Source organism: Anabrus simplex, chromosome 4, assembly GCF_040414725.1.
Source record: "Anabrus simplex isolate iqAnaSimp1 chromosome 4, ASM4041472v1, whole genome shotgun sequence".
Classification (NCBI taxonomy): domain Eukaryota; kingdom Metazoa; phylum Arthropoda; class Insecta; order Orthoptera; family Tettigoniidae; genus Anabrus; species Anabrus simplex.
Window position 1 is genome coordinate 270,258,807 of NC_090268.1, and position 18,080 is coordinate 270,276,886.

Sequence of the window (18,080 nt, forward strand, 5' to 3'; positions counted from 1 at the left end):
CAATGATTACTTATTCTGTGTTTCCAAGATAAAAAATAATGACGTGTGGCCTCCGAAGAGGCCTGTAGCAGGTCTTTCGAGTTGACGCCGTATAGGCGACCGTCGCGTCTCTGAGGATGCGACCCTAACTATGATGATTCTAATGATGAAGACGTCGCACACACACACACCCAGCTCCTGGGCCGTCGTAATTAAGGAATTAGACCTAAGGTTAAAATCCTAGACCCGACCGGGAATCGAACCCGGGACCCCACGGACCAAAGACCACTTAACCATTTATCCATAGAACCGGACGTTTCCACGATGATTGTCAGTCTGATGCTTTTTGTGTAAATGAAGAGGTATTTATTACGATTAATACTCTCAGTCTCCGAGCCAAAAGAATTAATCAGACGCAGCTAAAATGTCTGGTCCGGCCGGTAATCGAACCCGCAACACACTTAAGGTCACTTCTTTATTTCTTGGTCTCTTCTCCGCTTATCTGGGGTCGGGACGTATTTGGATTAAGCCTACTTTTACGGCCGAATGCCCTTCGCGAATCTAAACCCATGAAAAAGAATGTACTCACTAACTGCCTGTTTCTATGGTGAGTGGTTGGTAGTGTGATACGTTGTATGCAAATGAAGACGCATATTAAGACGATCACAAGCACCCAGTCTCGAGAGAGAGGAATTAACTCAAAGATTTGATGTGGTTGAAATACTTGGCCCAGCCGGTAATCGAATAGGGAGACGATTTACGAATAGAGCAGTCTTCGCGGTCTTCGTCTCCGAGTGTTATAAGAGCCACGATACCTAGAAAAATTCTGCCAGTTTCAAGTATAAGAACACTAATTATTTTCAACGAGGATGTGGACTCAGCCTAATTTATGTGAAGATTCTGAAGGCCTTGTCAAGTTTCAGGCGGAGAGTGTCGATACTCTATTTAAAAGAATTCAGCCATCGTGGTATTTGAATGTTAAGATACTGTTAACGAGGGTAACAGAATTGAGATTGATTTGCATTGATATGTTGGAACAGCGAAAGTGTGTATAGATAACAGTCTGATTGTTATCCATCACCAACAATGTGTTCAAATCTTCTAGACCGGGCTTGGGAAGTTAAAACTGTGTTACCTGCCATCTATAGACCCTTTCCTATCGGTCAAAAGCTTTCAGCCACTAGCCATATGGTGCGGAAATAACGGGATCTGTATGCGGTGCAGATTTGCGTGACAGTAAGAAGGAAATATGTAAAGAAGATGTTTCAAACGAAATAAAGTGAAGTGTTTTATTACGACGTGTACGTTCTATATAGGATTATGTCTTGTAAATAAATACTGTTGAAACGAGCAGTGCATCAATAATGGTCATAATGTTGGTGAGTATGGATAAATAAATTCCGAGGTTGTTATCGAGGTGAAGGATACTGCGGAAATTTGTTGCACCAAGGTCTATACCATTATTAAATCATGTAACTGAAAGGGTATAATTTGTTCTCTTAACATCCGGAATGATTAAGGCAACGCCACACTTCAATTGTTTAAAATATATTGTATATATCTCCATAACCTATTTTTTAAATTGGCTTTACGTCGCATTGACACAGATAAGTTTTATGGAAGCGAACATTATGGTATTAAAATAGGATGTTGATATTAGAAATTTATACTTGTAGTGCGAATGCAAGTCGAATGTAAGCTACGTACAGAAAGTCTGTATTATTTGTCCTCAGGGTCATATTAGACGTTAACTCAAAATTTATTATCAACTCCAGTAATAATAATAATAATAATAATAATAATAATAATAATAATAATAATAATAATAATAATAATAATAATAATAATAATAATAGATTTCGTCCCGTTAAAAAAGGGATAATTATAAAAAATTAGATATTAGTGGATTCAGAGTACCTATAAGTGAAATGAATTAATTTGGCATATACGTGTTAGATAAGTGCAGAATGTCAGAAGCTACAATCATCAGTTGGGACTGATCCGTAGTATTAGCAAACCATGGGAAAAATTACTCATGCAAAGTTGTTTTATTGTTGTCGAGCACAGGATGTATCTGGATAGAGCCCCAGAATGTTGTTAAGTGCTCTGTGCAGTTTGGGATAGTGTCCAGGATGAGCTGTGAAGTGCCCCTGTGGATTTTGTACATTTTGAGATATTCAAAGTGCCCAGGAAGAGCCACTGTGTGCCATATGTAGATTTTTCAGACTGCATGAGGAGTTGTTTCTGAAAGTGTGATTTGAATTCATTGGTTTTGATTTCACGTAAAGATTGTAGGTCCAAGTGGTTATGTGATAGAATTTCGTCCCACGATTCTAAGTAATGTTTATCGAATGTAGATATACTTTGGGTCTCGGAATTTGTTCATGGCAATATCATGTTGAATTATTTTTCATTTGAGAATAACAAGGGTTGTCAGGGTGTTTGTATGGAATGAAAGGACAGATTTGGTGTAACTGGTGTAACAGATACGGTGTAACTGTATTCAGCCGAAGTGAGTTGGTGATAGAATAGAGATGTCATCTAAACGAGTTGGACATGGACTACGACAGGACTTTGAAGTCATTTCTTAGAATTCGAAATATTGTAAATTAGTTTTTGTGAGTTGTTGATAGAATAGAGATGTCGTGTAAACGAGCTTGACATGCTCTACGGTAGGACTTGGAGGTCGTGCCTAGGTTGTAGAAATATTGTAATTTTTTGATGGAACGAATGTCATACACAGTTTAAAGTTGTTACTAGGTCAAGGAGTGACATTAGTTGGGTTATTTTACGGATCATATTAGGTGATCTTGAGCGGTTGTCTGACGATAAGTCGCGTGGATGCGGGATAAGGGGTGCGGGGGGCAAGCACGGCTACCACACATGGGCCATTCTCAAGTCTCAAGGCTTGACAACAAATATCGGTTCCATCCGCGGTGATCTTGTGACCTACGCTTTTCTTTCTTTTTTTTTTTTTTTTGCTTTTTTTTTTTTTGCTTTACGTCGCACCGACACAGATAGGCTAGGTCTTATGGCGACGGTGGCACAGGAACGGCCTAGGAATGGCAAAAAAAAAAGCAGCCGTGGCCTTAATTAAAGTACAGCCCCAGCATTTGCCTGGTGTGAAAAGGAGAAGCCACGGAAAACCATCTTCAGGACTGCCGACAGTGGGATTCGAACCCACTATCTCCCAGATGCGAGCTCACAGCCACGCGCCTCTAACCGCACGGCCAACTCGCCTAGGTTTACCAGTTATACTCAGTATCGGTGAGACTGATATAATATAGTAAGATTCCACCAGTGATATAATTTTATTCAGGCATGTTTTGTTTACTTAATGAGTGTGCAACCTTTCTTTTCAGACCTAATAATAATAATAATAATAATAACAATTTTGTTTGTTGTTAACAAAGTGCAGTACTAACTTGTCGTCACATTATTAAATTTTCTTGAATATAATCATGCGGTTAATGGAGCAGCCTTCATACAATTGTTCATAGTCGGAGTTAACCTGGAAAATAATTAATTAATTACAATTATTTAATTTGTGATATTATCGTATATTATGTTCCTACCTGTTTACTTGTTCAATTGAACATAGTTTGTTTCATGAACTTATTTCAGCATTCTCAGTTAATTATTTCATGGAATTAATTTTAATTAAAGTGATGCAGTAACATTTTCATGACTCAGTTATTTAGAATGAAGTGTGAGCGCTATCCTTGGTTAGGAAGCACATTTGCCTTTATCAAATAATAGCTAATAATTTCATGACTTGTTTGAGTTGGATGCAAGGTCATTGCTTCTCAAATTAAGGGTCCGTTTGGAGCTTGTACAGTATCATACTGTGAAATTTAATCGTTGGACAACCTTACATAGAAAGGGTAGTTTGCAGATCGTTCACAACAGGCTAAGCTTTCTTGAGTAGGAACAATTTGACCCACGGTTTACATGAAACACGACTTTTAGGTTTCAGGTTATATGTAGTTTAGGTTTCTTTAACGACGACATCATCTAAAATAAGGTCCCGAAGGCAAAAGTGCGAGGGAACCAATGCATTCAATCAGTCATTTAAGATAATAATTAATTTGTCTTGTTTGTTGATTTTCCTGTTTCCTTTTAATGCAAATTTCTCGAAGTTCATTGTGGAGATTTGTACTATGATTTGTTTTAAATTTCAATACTTTTCTGAATAAATATGAGTCGATAAAGACCTTTTCTTATATTGAAGTAGTTTTCCTTCTAACCTTGTCGATCATTCAATGAAGTGACTACAAATGACAAAACCGCCTCTAAGATAGATAAAAATCCGTAAGTATTTGCTTCCGATGTCGAGGTCCTAAGAGAAGATCGTCAAGAAAGATTATAGCACAGGGTGTTCCCAGTGGGAAGTAATCGAGGTGTTGATAGTACACCCCAGAATAACACAAAAAGTCCCGGTAAATATGCTGGTACTGCATTCTAACACAGGAAGTCCTCAAAATGTCGTCCATGCGCTTGAATGCAGGCTTGAACCGGCCACCTCATTGGCGGACACGTTCGAACGCTCCAGGCATTACACGTTTCCCATGCCAACGTTGTTTCACACGCTGCCGAAGTACTGTAATGTCCGCAACGACATGCCTGACTCCAGACTTAGTCCTAAATACGAACTATTACCCACCAGTCCAGCTAATAACTAAAAGTGTATCTTGCAGTACACGACCGACAGTAGAGCAAATGTTCTTCGGGACTTCTTGTGTTGTTTCGGGGTGTACATTACTATCCACCCCGAATTACTTCCCATATGTTTGGGAACACCTTGTATTGGTTAAAACCAATAAATTAGGATGCATGAAATACTTCGTATCATACGGCGTTAGCATGAATTTACTAACAAAGTAAAGTGAACCACAGGTTTACAAATTAAAGAATTTTTCCACGTACAATTTTTACTAATGATATCACCGATGTTTTGAGCAAGCTTCTTATAACCTTCAACGTGTTTTAATTTTAAACAAATCACAATATAACCCTTGTAAATTACTTATGGGGAGTAAAATTACCCTTACTTGAATCCTGGTAAGTGAAAATCATGAATAAATGCTATGAAAATACAATTTTTGAATAAAAGTGAAAGATATTTATATACAATATACACCACATCTCTTAGAAATACCAAGCTTGCTTACACAAGAGAAAAAACCATAAAAGTATGGCAAACAGAACATGTTTTCTCTTCATTCCAATAACTTTATTACAATTCGTATTAGTTTCGATAAAATACTAAAATAATATACATTTCCATATCAAAAGTATACTTTGTACATTAGGGTGTGACAGAAATCAAATATGATGTTTTGAAATCATCGAGTTCAGTATTCGAATTCTATATTCAAGAAGAAGTAAAAATACACAGCATTCTTCAAGCATAACTTAAAGAGAAATTTGTCCACAATATTAAGTACTTAAATCTAAAACCGAATAGAGGAAACAAAATACAATTAATATACATTTCATATCTTACAAATATACTGGCACCGTTAAGTCAGGAAAACATCTCTTGAAGAGAATGTTTATTTTAGGAAATAAAACACTGTCCGATTGAAGAGATCAAGTCATCGCTCAACGAGAACTTTCATTAATCTCCAAGTGTCAATAAATCCAAGTCATTAGAGCAGAGATATCAAATTCAGAGTGCAACAATTTACACGCATATAATGTAGTAAATGAAATCCAATGTCAGTTATTTACAATTTTGTAGTCCTCATAAATAAAAACGTTTAGGCAAAAGTATTTGTTATCGAACCTCTTTATTTTGGTTCATTATGAAGTACATTACTTCTGAACAATTTTGCATTATTTCTTGCTTGCCTTCACGGAGGTTAGAAGCCAGTGTGATCATTACGATTCTCAAAAAGTGAAGTAGAAAAAGGTTATTTGACATATTTTTACATCTCACAATATTCGCCTCAATAATTTCTCATTTTGCACCTATAAGTTTTCCAGATTAGTCTGATGTGATCCCAAATAACCATTCAAGAATGACCTATATTGAGGAAAGTTTTCGTTCTCAAGGCTGCAAATGAACCCAATCTGCTATGCAGAGTAGTATCGATGCAAGAATATGACACGTTTCGTCAATGTGAACATCGTTTCATGCTTGGAAAGAAACACGGTTTATTACAACACCATCGACATTTCGAGAACAAGTTCTCCTTACTTATTAATTAGATATCCTCCAATGACCATTTCAAACATTGTGTAATATTTTTAAATTATTAGTTTTAATGAACTGAGGACAAAATTGCTAGATAAGAATGAGATAAATAGTAAGCAAATAAAACAGATAATAATAATACGATCAACCAAATTTATCAAGATGCGCCAACGGACAATATTTACAGCTCCAAAAGGCTTCCATGAAATGTTGGATTTTACTCATCCCCACCCTTCAAAAACATGTGTACGCCACATCTGACTAGGAAAGTGAAAACCGTAAGTACCGAAAAATGTATCCGTATTTTGGTATTTTTATGACCATGAAGGTAAAGTAGGAAAAAATTAACCCAAAACACTTATTTAATAATTAAGTACCGTTGGAATACCTATACTTATCAAGCTCGTTCCGTTCCATCAACAAAATATTCAAGAATACATATGGACGGATATACCTTGCCAGTCATCCCTACGGACGGAATTTAATATCCCTGCTCATATTACGCAAGAACACAACAAAAGCGCATGTCATGTTCTCGTGGTGAGGTCAAGGGGAGTCGTCCTATGCTTGCTCTCATCCTCTAAGGACTCCTCCAAAGCCTGTCTATTACCCCTGTCTATTGAACTACCTCCTTCAGAACTCCTATCACTTTCCAGATCATCATTCTCCTCATTATCACTATTTCCAGACGAAGATTTACCCGAACTCTTTCTCCTGTCTTTCACTTTGAAATGAGAATTACCTCTTACTGAAAGGTCAATGGGTTGTTCCTGCACTGGTCCTAAGTTCCTCAGCTTTTCAAAACACACACTTTCCTCTTCTGGCTTGAATTTAATATCAGGTTTATCTATAACCTCCTCCTTGCGCTCTCGTAATGATGGCGAAGAAGAGGAAGATGATGATGAAGATGATGATGATGACGATGCCGCTGTCATCACTTTCTCTGGATGTTTGGGGGGAGGAAGTGATTGTACGAACGGGAGTAAGAAACTTTTTGGAGCTTGAGCTGAGTATGGATGAAATCCTCCGCCGTGTAAAAACGGTGGCGTGAGAAAAGGTACTGGTAGGGGTGGTAAAGTAGATGGACTTATATGATGGTGCGGAGACATCTGGAGGGGTAACAATGAGCTCCTTGCTGCCCAGAGAGCGGCAGCAGCGTCCGGAGTGTAACCAGGCAACGTGGAGGGTGGTAAAGTCCTCACAGGAAGCAGCGGATTAGCAGTTTTATTGTTATTGTCGATATCCATATGATGTCTTTTGTCATGGAAGCGTTGGCCATCCCACAGTGCGATTGGCTTGCTCTTTTCGTGCAACCCATGGCCTTGCTGTTGATGCTGTGAGTGCTGTTGGTGCTGATGCTGTTGTTGCTGTTGTTCCTGTAGAAGGCAGTGAATCTTGAACCAGTTGGAGCGGCGACCATATCGCGACCCACTCTTTGACATACCCACCATCAAACACTTCCGGAGTCTGCAAGCTTTGCAGGAGGTGCGATTCTTCTTGTTAATAACACACTCGCCGTTGTTTTTACACTCGGAGATGGAACTCAGGTTGCTGTATGTCCTCCCAAAGAACGACTGAAACAGTAGATATTGGACATTAGATAATGCGAAACAAAGGATGTGGTTCTAAAAGCCATTATTAAAGCCCGGATTTTCATGCGGTAATAGGTTAGATTGCAAACTAAATTGGTTAATAGGAAATGTCGGCCACCCGCTCTCCCATAATGTAGAAAGAGTAACATAAATTATAGGGGTTCTGATGGGCCGCACCCCTAATGGTCATGCAAACCGCGTAGCATAGTCGTTGTGAAAGTAGACTATACTTGCTTCTCGCTTCAGTAAGTTTGCGTTCTAACCTATTAATGCATAACATTCCAGGCTCTAGACATTACATTTGAAAAATGTATTCACTTCAAATAATAAGATAGAAAAATAAAGGTTCCAGTTTTGCACTGAAGTGCATTATGAGTTAACATAATCTTATTTACTATCTCACACAAATTCTATAGACGCCTCAATAAACATCCGAGCGTTACACCAGAATTATATTACATACATCTTAAACAATGAATGTTCACAATAGTAAACTTTTTTAATATTTCTTTCTGTTGTACATTATAAATTTAGCTCATTATGAGTTATTTCCTAACAAACACTACTGACAGACACAACTCACATTATTAATAATAATAATAATAATAATAATAATAATAATAATAATAATAATAATAATAATAATAATAATATGGTACAAGCTAGCGTGTGCAGGCATTTTAATTTGACGCCATCTTGGCTGTCTGTACGTCGATTTCGACGTCCCATTTTACTCTAGCAGATGTCAAAGTAAATTACTGTAAAATACTCTTGGGCGATCTATGGCTTTTAATTTAATTTTGCCGAGTAAACACCAAATGTGTCGACAGATATCTTTTACATGTCGACACGGTACGACATGGAGTGTCGATTGGACTTTTCTGCTTTTCTTCGCCCTTCAAATATCGATTACCTCTTCCAAGTTTGAACCCACTATCCGGAGGCCGAAACTTTGCCACTGATCCGTAGAGGGAGCTAATCAGATAAGTAAGACAGTGTTTAGAGAGAATACTGTTCTCTCAATCATTTTGCAAGCTTTCCGCCAACATAAGCAGGCGTGTTGCCAGACGCGTACTATTTTGGATGCATAGTAAATTCCATTATTAACTTATTACAAATTGCTGTTCTTTGCACCGAAGCAGGTAGGTATTATGGCGACGATGCGACAGCAAAGGGCTATGAGTGGGATGGAAGCGAACTTGTCCTTAAATAAGGTTCAGCCCTAGCATTTACCTGGTGTGAAAAGGGGAAACCACAGAAACGCATTGCCGATAGTGGAGTTCGAAGCCACTATCTCTCGAATACTGGATATTGGCCGCACTTAAGCGAATGCAGCTATCGAGCTTGATCATAGTAAATTTTAGAGGTTTAATTGATTACTATAAAAGATGCAGATGAATCCGAAAAGGGAAGAAAGATAATTGGAGGGCATTTATATCAATTATATGAAATAAAATGAATCCTAAAATGGATGTATTAATTACCTAAAAGGGTGACGTAAATACCGAAAGGGCTAAATGAATTCAGGGGAATAGCCAGTTCCAAGGAGAAATATGAAACTCAATTAGGGATAAGCACCCGGGTAATTAATTCCCATCGCTGTGAAACGAATTCCGAAAGTGGACTCAAATTAATTTAAAAGGAAGAATAAATCAATAGATGCCAGTAATACAATGTATTGTATGTTAGAAAATGATTTTTAAGAAGTAAATTCTATTCCAGGAGACAGAAAATGCATACTTGGCCTTCTGTCGATGTAAACAGAGTGGTCCATCAGCCCCTTAAACTTCACAGAGATACGCAACCCATTCAACAGTCACAGTCCTCAAGGTCGATATTTCTCTGCTTGCTACCAATATCTCAGCAAAGTAGAACGAGCCGAACTTGCACAGAAAAAATGACTATACAAAATCTTCACACCGAGATGAAAGAACCATTTCACAAACGTACTGTTTACTTTGAAGTTTGAATCAAATATTCCACCTTTACAATACCAAGATTCTTTATTATATAATTATTTACATATCATTTTTAAAATGACGGGACATGTTTCGTCTAACTTGTAGACATCATCAGCCGCACAGAAGTCTTTGAGAAAAAGCAAACAAGGACAAGGACAAAACAACGCATTAAAATAATTCGGGTAGTCGAATACGTCAATTAAAATGGTGAAGAGTGTTCAGAGTTGTTCAGAACACAACACTTAAAAATATTGTTCAGAAACCTTAATCATTGGTGGCGGATCTTTAACCAAAGACATTGAAAAACAAGAATGGAAAATTTTAAGAAAACTTTTTGACCCAGTTTGTATAGATGGAATATGGAGAAAAAATCATCCCAGGAGATATATTGTCATTCTGAAAACAATTCTTACACTTTTCGGAAAAGACGATTGAAATTTTATGGACACATTATCAGAATGAACACTAACAGGCTAACTAAAAGAATTGTCAACCTGGCCCTTTCATTAAAAACCAAGAACAGCTGGCTTCGTGAAAATGAAACAGATCTCCAGGAAATCAACATCTCAGAAGACATTGTACAGGACAGGTGTAAATTCAGAACCAAAATCGACAATCACCACTTTGAAGACAAACCCAACACCAGAGCTACTATAACTTGGACAGAAAAACGAAGGAAGAAGCTCAGCGAGAGGATGAAGAGATTTTGGGAGGAAAAGAAGGCCAACACATCAGCTAAGCAAGTTCAACCGTGCTCCTAAGTAGGGCATAACGATGTAAAAAATGTTCATTTAATGCGAACTAGTTTAGTAAGTTATGTAAACTGATGTGTGTCGGTAGAATGCTGAAAAAACGTTGAAAAACATGAATCAGATATATGGCTTGGAAATTAAATGTCGTGGAGGAAGAGACATGAAATACGGGGACGTTTCCTGTGGGTAGGGAATATGCCATTGTGCGGATGAATCGATAAGGTACCTGTCATCTTTGAGAATTAAAAATGTGTCCATGTGAAATCCTATTCTGGGCATATTGTTGAAAGTATAAATACTTATGGATGGCAGAGCGTCTTCTCTGAAACGATAACTCAGTGTTTTAACATGTATGTACCTGAACTCTGGATGTGTGAAAAAAAAAGGTCACGACATACAGCTTGTTCATTCACTCGTCTTGAGGAAGTGAACATAATTAAAATTACTTAATCTAGACCTGTGATATATCCAGTGACGAGCTGGTTGATGTGTTAATCCATGGAGAAATATGGCAAAAGTCGTCGCAGTCACAATGCATGTATGACAAGCGATATCATGAGAGAAGGAGCTATGAATGACGTTTTTTAAGCTTGAAATTTTACGTGACTTGATATTATGATCATAGTTACGGGCACATGGATGAAAACCTCCTACTAGGGACGCTGTTGTAATAAAGACGCTGTATAAAATGCTCCTCATATTGGTATCAGGCGCATGTTCACCAGACTAATATCAGTTAGTCATTTTTATTCGACTATTAAGCCTACATAACCATAAATTTCACTTGTACCATCGGCAATTAAATTAGGAGCTTCCCGACGCACCGGGAGCACTTTATTAATGGACGTCCCACAAAGCTGCCAATGATCAGAGTTAGGAAGTGATTGCGTAAAGTAAGCCAATCATTTGTAAATAATACTTTTTTAGTCATTTTCACTTGCAATCGTTACTTTTCACAAAGTAATGTTGACTCGCAAGTTCCTTATTTTGACGAGTACACACTAAACGTGTCGACAAATTATTTTACATGTCGACACGGCACAACATGGAGGGTCGATTGGACTTTTTTGCGCCCTTCAAAAATCGACTACCTCTGCCGAGTTTGAACCCACTATCCGGAGGAGTAAAAAGAAAATTGTAATAAGTTACCTTCTAGTAATCGGCATACGTCGCATCAAAAATTTGGTAACTCTGGAGCTTCAGCAGTCGCAAGACGTCACACCAAAGGTAGAAAGCAGAGAACATGTCGCGAACTCGTTCATTTACTCGCATCTTCTATTGATGCTTGAGATTTAGGTAATCGTGGACTACAACTTCCTGAGTTTACACATCGAACCGAAAGAAACATGTGACTGCGAAAAGATTAGAAAAATTCTACTTTCTTATTTGAATAAATATATTGAATTAGTTGGCATTCAAAATTATTAGAATATGAGTGTGAATTTCAAACTTTGTACGAGAGCAATCTGTCTGTAAGCTTTTAAGATATATTTAATCTCACTTAGTGATTATGACCACTTAACATCTCCATGCGAAAAACACACAAAAAATGAACTAATATATTTTTCCTTGCAAACTTTACGATGTAACCTATCTTTCTAAACATGTAATTCTCTGCCGGTTTAGGTAAAAACTTCATAAAATCTGTAACTGTAACTCGGGGATAGAGAGTGATTTACCCTCTCGAGCTCCCCTTCATTTTGGGCTTGAGGTGACTACGTTTTGGTAACTGATTTTCTTCCCTTCCTTAATGTTTTAAATTTCTTTCTTATACGGGTCACCTCCATAGTTTGGGAATAGCCCCTGCTTCATCGGCCTAGTGCCTGTTAGGTTTCAAGAAGCTGCATAGAGGAGTGCAAGTATTCGTCTCCTTTCATTTTGTGCTTGGGCCATTTACTTAACTGTTATTTCTTTTACACGAAGGCCCTGTAGGTTTGGTACGAGATACCCCTGTGTCATTTTTGTAAACTGTGCCTTGATAGCAAGTTGTTGTAAGGTCTGATATTGCCTTGAATGGGCTTCAAAAACTGAGTGTGTGTCAGCTCTTTTCAAGTATTGTATAACTGCCTCTAGGAGGCTTGACATTGTGAATTACGGAGCTGGTGCTCCATGTTTTAGGGGATTTCTGCCCTTTGAACAAATTAGTGTTTGGTAATGCTGAGCTAGGAGCTCAAACTTGTAAAGCTAGGGGCTTGTAGCCCAAGAGTGTTATAATTCTGAAATCTTGGATCCTTCTTAGTCTTGTTTCTTCACCTAGTCAAAAGTTGTTAGATTTTTGTTGTTATTAATTGTTGGAACTGAAAAAATATAACCTTTGTTAAAGTTTTAAATTAACTTTGATTTGGTAGTTTGACCCATTCATCCCGGCACCTTCTTTCACCTCTGCTGATCCATCAAACCATGGTAACAATAATAATAATAATAATAATAATAATAATAATAATAATAATAATAATAATAATAATAATAATAATAATAATAATAGAATGGATGAGAAGAGACTAACGGAAAGGATTTTCACAATGCTGGACAGCAGACCTAAAGCGTCGGACAAATGGTTCAGGGAGGTGAGAAAGGATCTCAAACAGGTGGAACTAAATTCAGAAGACATCTCAAACCGAGAAAAGTTTAGGTCAGTGATCGACAAATTCCAGGGATTCCATGACGAACCAAAACTTAACCGTGGGTGAACGAAAGAAAGAAGACAGGCTGCCAGAGAAAGGAGCTAAAGTTTTGGACTGTGAAGAAGGCTTCCAGAAACCTAACGTGGTCCCTAATGGCCGTAAACGAAAATATAATAATAATAATAATAATAATAATAATAATAATAATAATAATAATAATAATAATAATAATAATAATAATAATAATAATTGTACCAGGGCTACACCTTCTCCGGCTAGTTAAACTGCGAGCCTTCTCTAAGGCCATATTATATATCTATATAAATAAAATTGTAGGGGGTCCGCTGTCTGTAATTTCTTTTGTTTTGCCAATTTTTCAGATATTTATCCGTTTTAGGTCAACTCAAGACCGAATCGGTGGTTTTTACGTTTCGTGTCTGTTTGTTTGTCTGTTTGTCTGTTTGTCTGTTTGTCTGTTTGTCTGTCTGTTTGTTTGTCTGTTCCACCATCACGTCGAAACGGCTGGATAGATCTCAACCAAACTTCATATTTAGAGTAAACTCATCCCGGGGATGGTTTCGATATGCATATCATTTTAAAATCTTTCAATACTCGGGGGGTTTATAGGAAAACCAGAATGGTTTTTCCACCATCACGTTGAAACGGCTGGATAGATCTCAACTAAACTTCATATCTAGAGTATACTCATCTCGGGGAAGGTTTCGATATGCATATTATTTTAAAATCTTTGAATAGACCGGGAGTTTATAGGAAAACCAGAATGGTTTTTCCACCATCACTTCGAAACGGCTGGATAGATCTCAACCAAACTTCATATTTAGAGTATACTCATCCCGGGGAAGGTTTCGATATGCATATCATTTTAAAATCTTTCAATAGACGGGGGTTTATAGGAAAACCTGAATGGTTTTTCCACCATCACTTCGAAACGGCTGGATAGATCTCAACCAAACTTCATATTTAGAGAATACTCATCTCGGGGAAGGTTTCTATATGCATATTATTTTACAATCTTCGAATAGACGGGTGGTTTATAGGAAAACCAGAATGGGTTTCCTCCATTTTCTCTTATACTATTGATTTTCTGTAAACTTCGTTTACCGTACGTGAAACGTCTCTTCATTATAAACAACTTTCGTTATGTTCATAATTTACCTTACTCTTCACATGACGGAGAAATTTACAATTTTCCGCTGGTATCATGCTCTGCATTGAGTGACCGACAGACCGACAACGAAACTACAGGTTACCATGGCAACGTCTCTGACTGCATGCCAGCAGGGAAGTAACGTATTGCCATTTTCCTCATCATGCTTTTAAATTCGTGGTTGTTCCTTGGGTAGAAGGCAAGAGAGGCGTCAATCGGCCTATCTGCGGGATATTGGCGGAATATCGTTGGATATTATAACCGCCCTCGAATAGATTAAGTAATAACACCATTAGTCATCTTCTTATTATTTGTTTACCTAAGAATCACTGACCTAAATTTCTCCTCTGTTACCACTTTATTATATCCATTACTCACACTAGCATAATTTATTGAGGGGCATTTGATTTTCCAATACATTCACTTGGCATTTACATATTTGTCGTTATCCGGCTGTCCGCAGTTATAATCCATTTTCTATTACTTTCAACTTTCTTAACGGTATTATTTCTTCCTTAATTACGCCGTATGTACGCGAGTGCTACAAACTACTGGATGTATTTCCACCAAGACTCATATTTAGAATACACCTGTCCTTGATAGGTTTTGGGCAAATATTGTTTCTAAATCCCTGAACTGACTGGGGGTTTATACGAAACCGAAACAGTGATTTTGCACTTCCACAAAATATACACAACCAAACTTAATGGAAATCTACCTACCTTGGTAGATAATAATTTCTAAACCTTTTTTCTCATGTGCATCATTTCGATACGAGGATTAATAAGGGAGATATCATTAACGGACCGTTTTTCTGTACAAGTCCCATCGGACTTAACTCCCGAGCGGGTGCGTGTAAAGCGTACTCCTTACAATTTGAAAACTACTGAAGATATTCGAACCAAAATTTATATTTAGCATCCACCTGTCCAAAGGTAGGTTTTAAACGTAAATAACATTTCATGTTCCGGAATGGACTGGCGGTTTATAGGGAACCGAAATGGTGATTTTACTCTTCCACAACATATACAGAACAAGACCAACCTGACTGGAAATCGACCAAACGTGATGGAATTCCACCTCTAAACCTTTTTTTCATGTGCATTCTTTCGTCAGGAGGATTACTAAGGGAGATATCATGAATGGTCACTTTTGCAGGTTAAGTCCAGCGGACATAGCCCAAAAGGTGTTTTACATGGAGCAGATTCCTTATCTATATAAATCAAATCGTAACGACTGTGTGCCTCTACACTGACTATTTTGGCGAAATTTTCGTACAGCTTTCCGTTTAAGGGGTAATAATGACCATCTCCATAATTTTTGGTTTAGTTTCCTGAAAGTACTAATTTTTACCCGCCTCGCCCAAAATCCAAATTGCGCCATAATCTGCCAGAAGAAAAAGAAGATAATTGAAATTTGACAAAATTATACGTTTAAGCCTGTAACGAACGGAAAACTTCCTAGATCATTAAATTTTTCACTTTGAATCCCCGAAGAATATCGAAATACGCAGGCAATTTTAATGATGGTGCAGACCTTCGGAAATTCCTATCCTATAACGGATTGCACAATCTCCGTTCAATTTGGAATGATCTACAACCGTGGTCTTATGACTTTTTGCCGTATCTGTATCCCTTTTACGTTTGATTTTTCTCTTTAATCGATGTTAAGTCAATTTGGAATTTTCACATGCATAATTCATACTTTCAATTACTTATAGGAAATACAGAATCATTAAACTCTTCACGAAAATTGGCCCACCCAGTAGCCATATGTGAGCCAAATGCTATGTATGTATCCGAAAAGTAATGTAATGTGAGATAATCTTACAAAACTTTTACCCTGTTCCACGTTTCTAATTCAATCTGACCCAAGAATAGATGACATATCATAGGACCAGCCATTTAGGCCACTAAATCCGGCGTGTCTTATGGTATAATCCTTTGTCGATATGACGTACGTTTAGTAGCAGTTAATCTGTAAATGAAGGTCTTCAATATTGTAAATACGCATATACTTTCGTATGTCGATCTATATATATTCACTGATGTCGATTTTTAGCGATCGAGAAAGGGTGGGTCTGCTATTGTAATAAGTACTCCCCACACCGACTTTGACTGGCAGTAGGAAAGGGTTCCTTCTCCAACTCCTGTGTAACTGTCATTAGTAAGGAAAGCCTACAATTATAATGAATAGTTCCCTTCTCGATTCGACTTGCAGAAGGCAAGTGAGCATGCAGTTTTGTTTAAAACTCCCCTACCCGATTGTGTTTGGCAGTAGGCAAGCGTGCCTATCATTATAAAGAAATGTCCTCATCTAAAATGTGACTGGCATTAGGCATAGTGGCCTGCTATTTTGATCGAAACTCACCAACTTGGTGTGACTGGCAGTAAGCTGGCTGGCAGTAGGAAAATGGGCCTGGCATTATAATGATAACTGCACAACTCAATTTCGAGTGATAGTAGGGTAATTGCCTGCCATTATAATAAAAACTCCTCAACTGAAATCTGTCTGGAAGTAGGAAGGGGGCTGCCATATTAACGAAAACTCCCCAAATCGATTTTGTCCGCGTAGTAGGCAATGGGGCCTGCAATTATTACGTAATCATCCCAACTCGATTGTGAATGGCAGTAGGCAAGTGAGTCTGCCGCTATATCACAAATCCGTAACAAACACTTTACATTGGAAACAACGTACGGGGAACTCCCCATGCTCTTTCTCGGATAACGCTAAGAGACATGCAATTTTAAAACAATCTTATTTACTGCATGTACACTATTTACTTCGATAACCGAATACAATGTAGAATACCGTAGCGAAGCACGGGTACATTCGCTAGTATATAATATTATAAAAGGAAGTGTTTGTCTGTCTGTCTGTGCGCGATGCCCAGCAAAATCTACAGCACGTAGAGATCTGAAATTTTGAACATAGGTAGATGGAAAGGGGTCCGAATGCACCTCGAAGCCGGAATTTTCATTTTCGCCTTCGTTGTTAAGTTATGAACGAAAAACCATCGGAAAGCGTGCATTGGGGTATGACAATCCAACGTGCTGTCACCAAGATTAAATGCATAGAGTCGCTGTCGCTAGGCAACGTACATAGAGATAGGTAGAGAACACAATATTCAAGGAGCCATTTTACGTCCAGGACGTAGGAAGCTGTTTTTGGTCTTATATGGTGTGAGGGCATATGACGGTGTTGATGATGATTCGTCCGTCGGATCGGGACGTTAAGTCTTGAGCTATTCGAGAGGAGTGGCATATGTACCGGCGCCGGGTTTCATCCTCTTCATTCTTGCTATCATATATCATGCCATTCATTTCTTTCAACAAGCAACTTTTATAAGAATTACCCGATGTTCTACACATTTACAAGTCAATCGACTACACGTCAGAGCTTCGAAAGACTTGGAGTCACCTGGAGTACCCTCGAACATATTAGAGCGGACGATTGTGGCACCAATTATCCTTCTTAAGAATAAGAATCCTGCCCTCTGCAATGAACACGACTCTGAAACTGATGACTAATATTATTGAAGCCATTCTCATGATTGGGCATGCCGCGAGCGAAGTAATATTCATTCCTCGGATTCGAATAATTTCTTCGGATATACAGTTTAAATTTAGATCTCTGCAGTGTTCAAAATAAAATATCTCTGTGTAATAATAAAGCAAGCATAAACTTCTTCTTCTTCTTACTAAACATAAAAATGGATGTATGCATGTGTGTGTGTGTGTGTGTGTGTGTGTGTGTGTGTGTGTAAATGACACATCTCCTCCTAAACCACTGGAGCAATTTCATC

General features: G+C 37.9%; 1 protein-coding gene across 2 annotated transcripts in view; it reads right to left on the minus strand.

Moving 5' to 3' along the window:
* Nucleotides 1–6,345: 6,345 nt before the first annotated feature.
* Nucleotides 6,346–18,080, minus strand: part of LOC136872637 (zygotic gap protein knirps) — a 135,269-nt gene continuing 123,534 nt past the window's right edge. For both annotated transcript variants that reach the window (XM_067146446.2, XM_067146445.2), the window contains one exon: nucleotides 6,346–7,752. In XM_067146446.2, coding sequence (XP_067002547.2) covers nucleotides 6,706–7,752 — 1,047 coding nt within the window. In that variant the 3' untranslated portion in view covers nucleotides 6,346–6,705. The remainder of the gene's footprint in view (nucleotides 7,753–18,080) is intronic.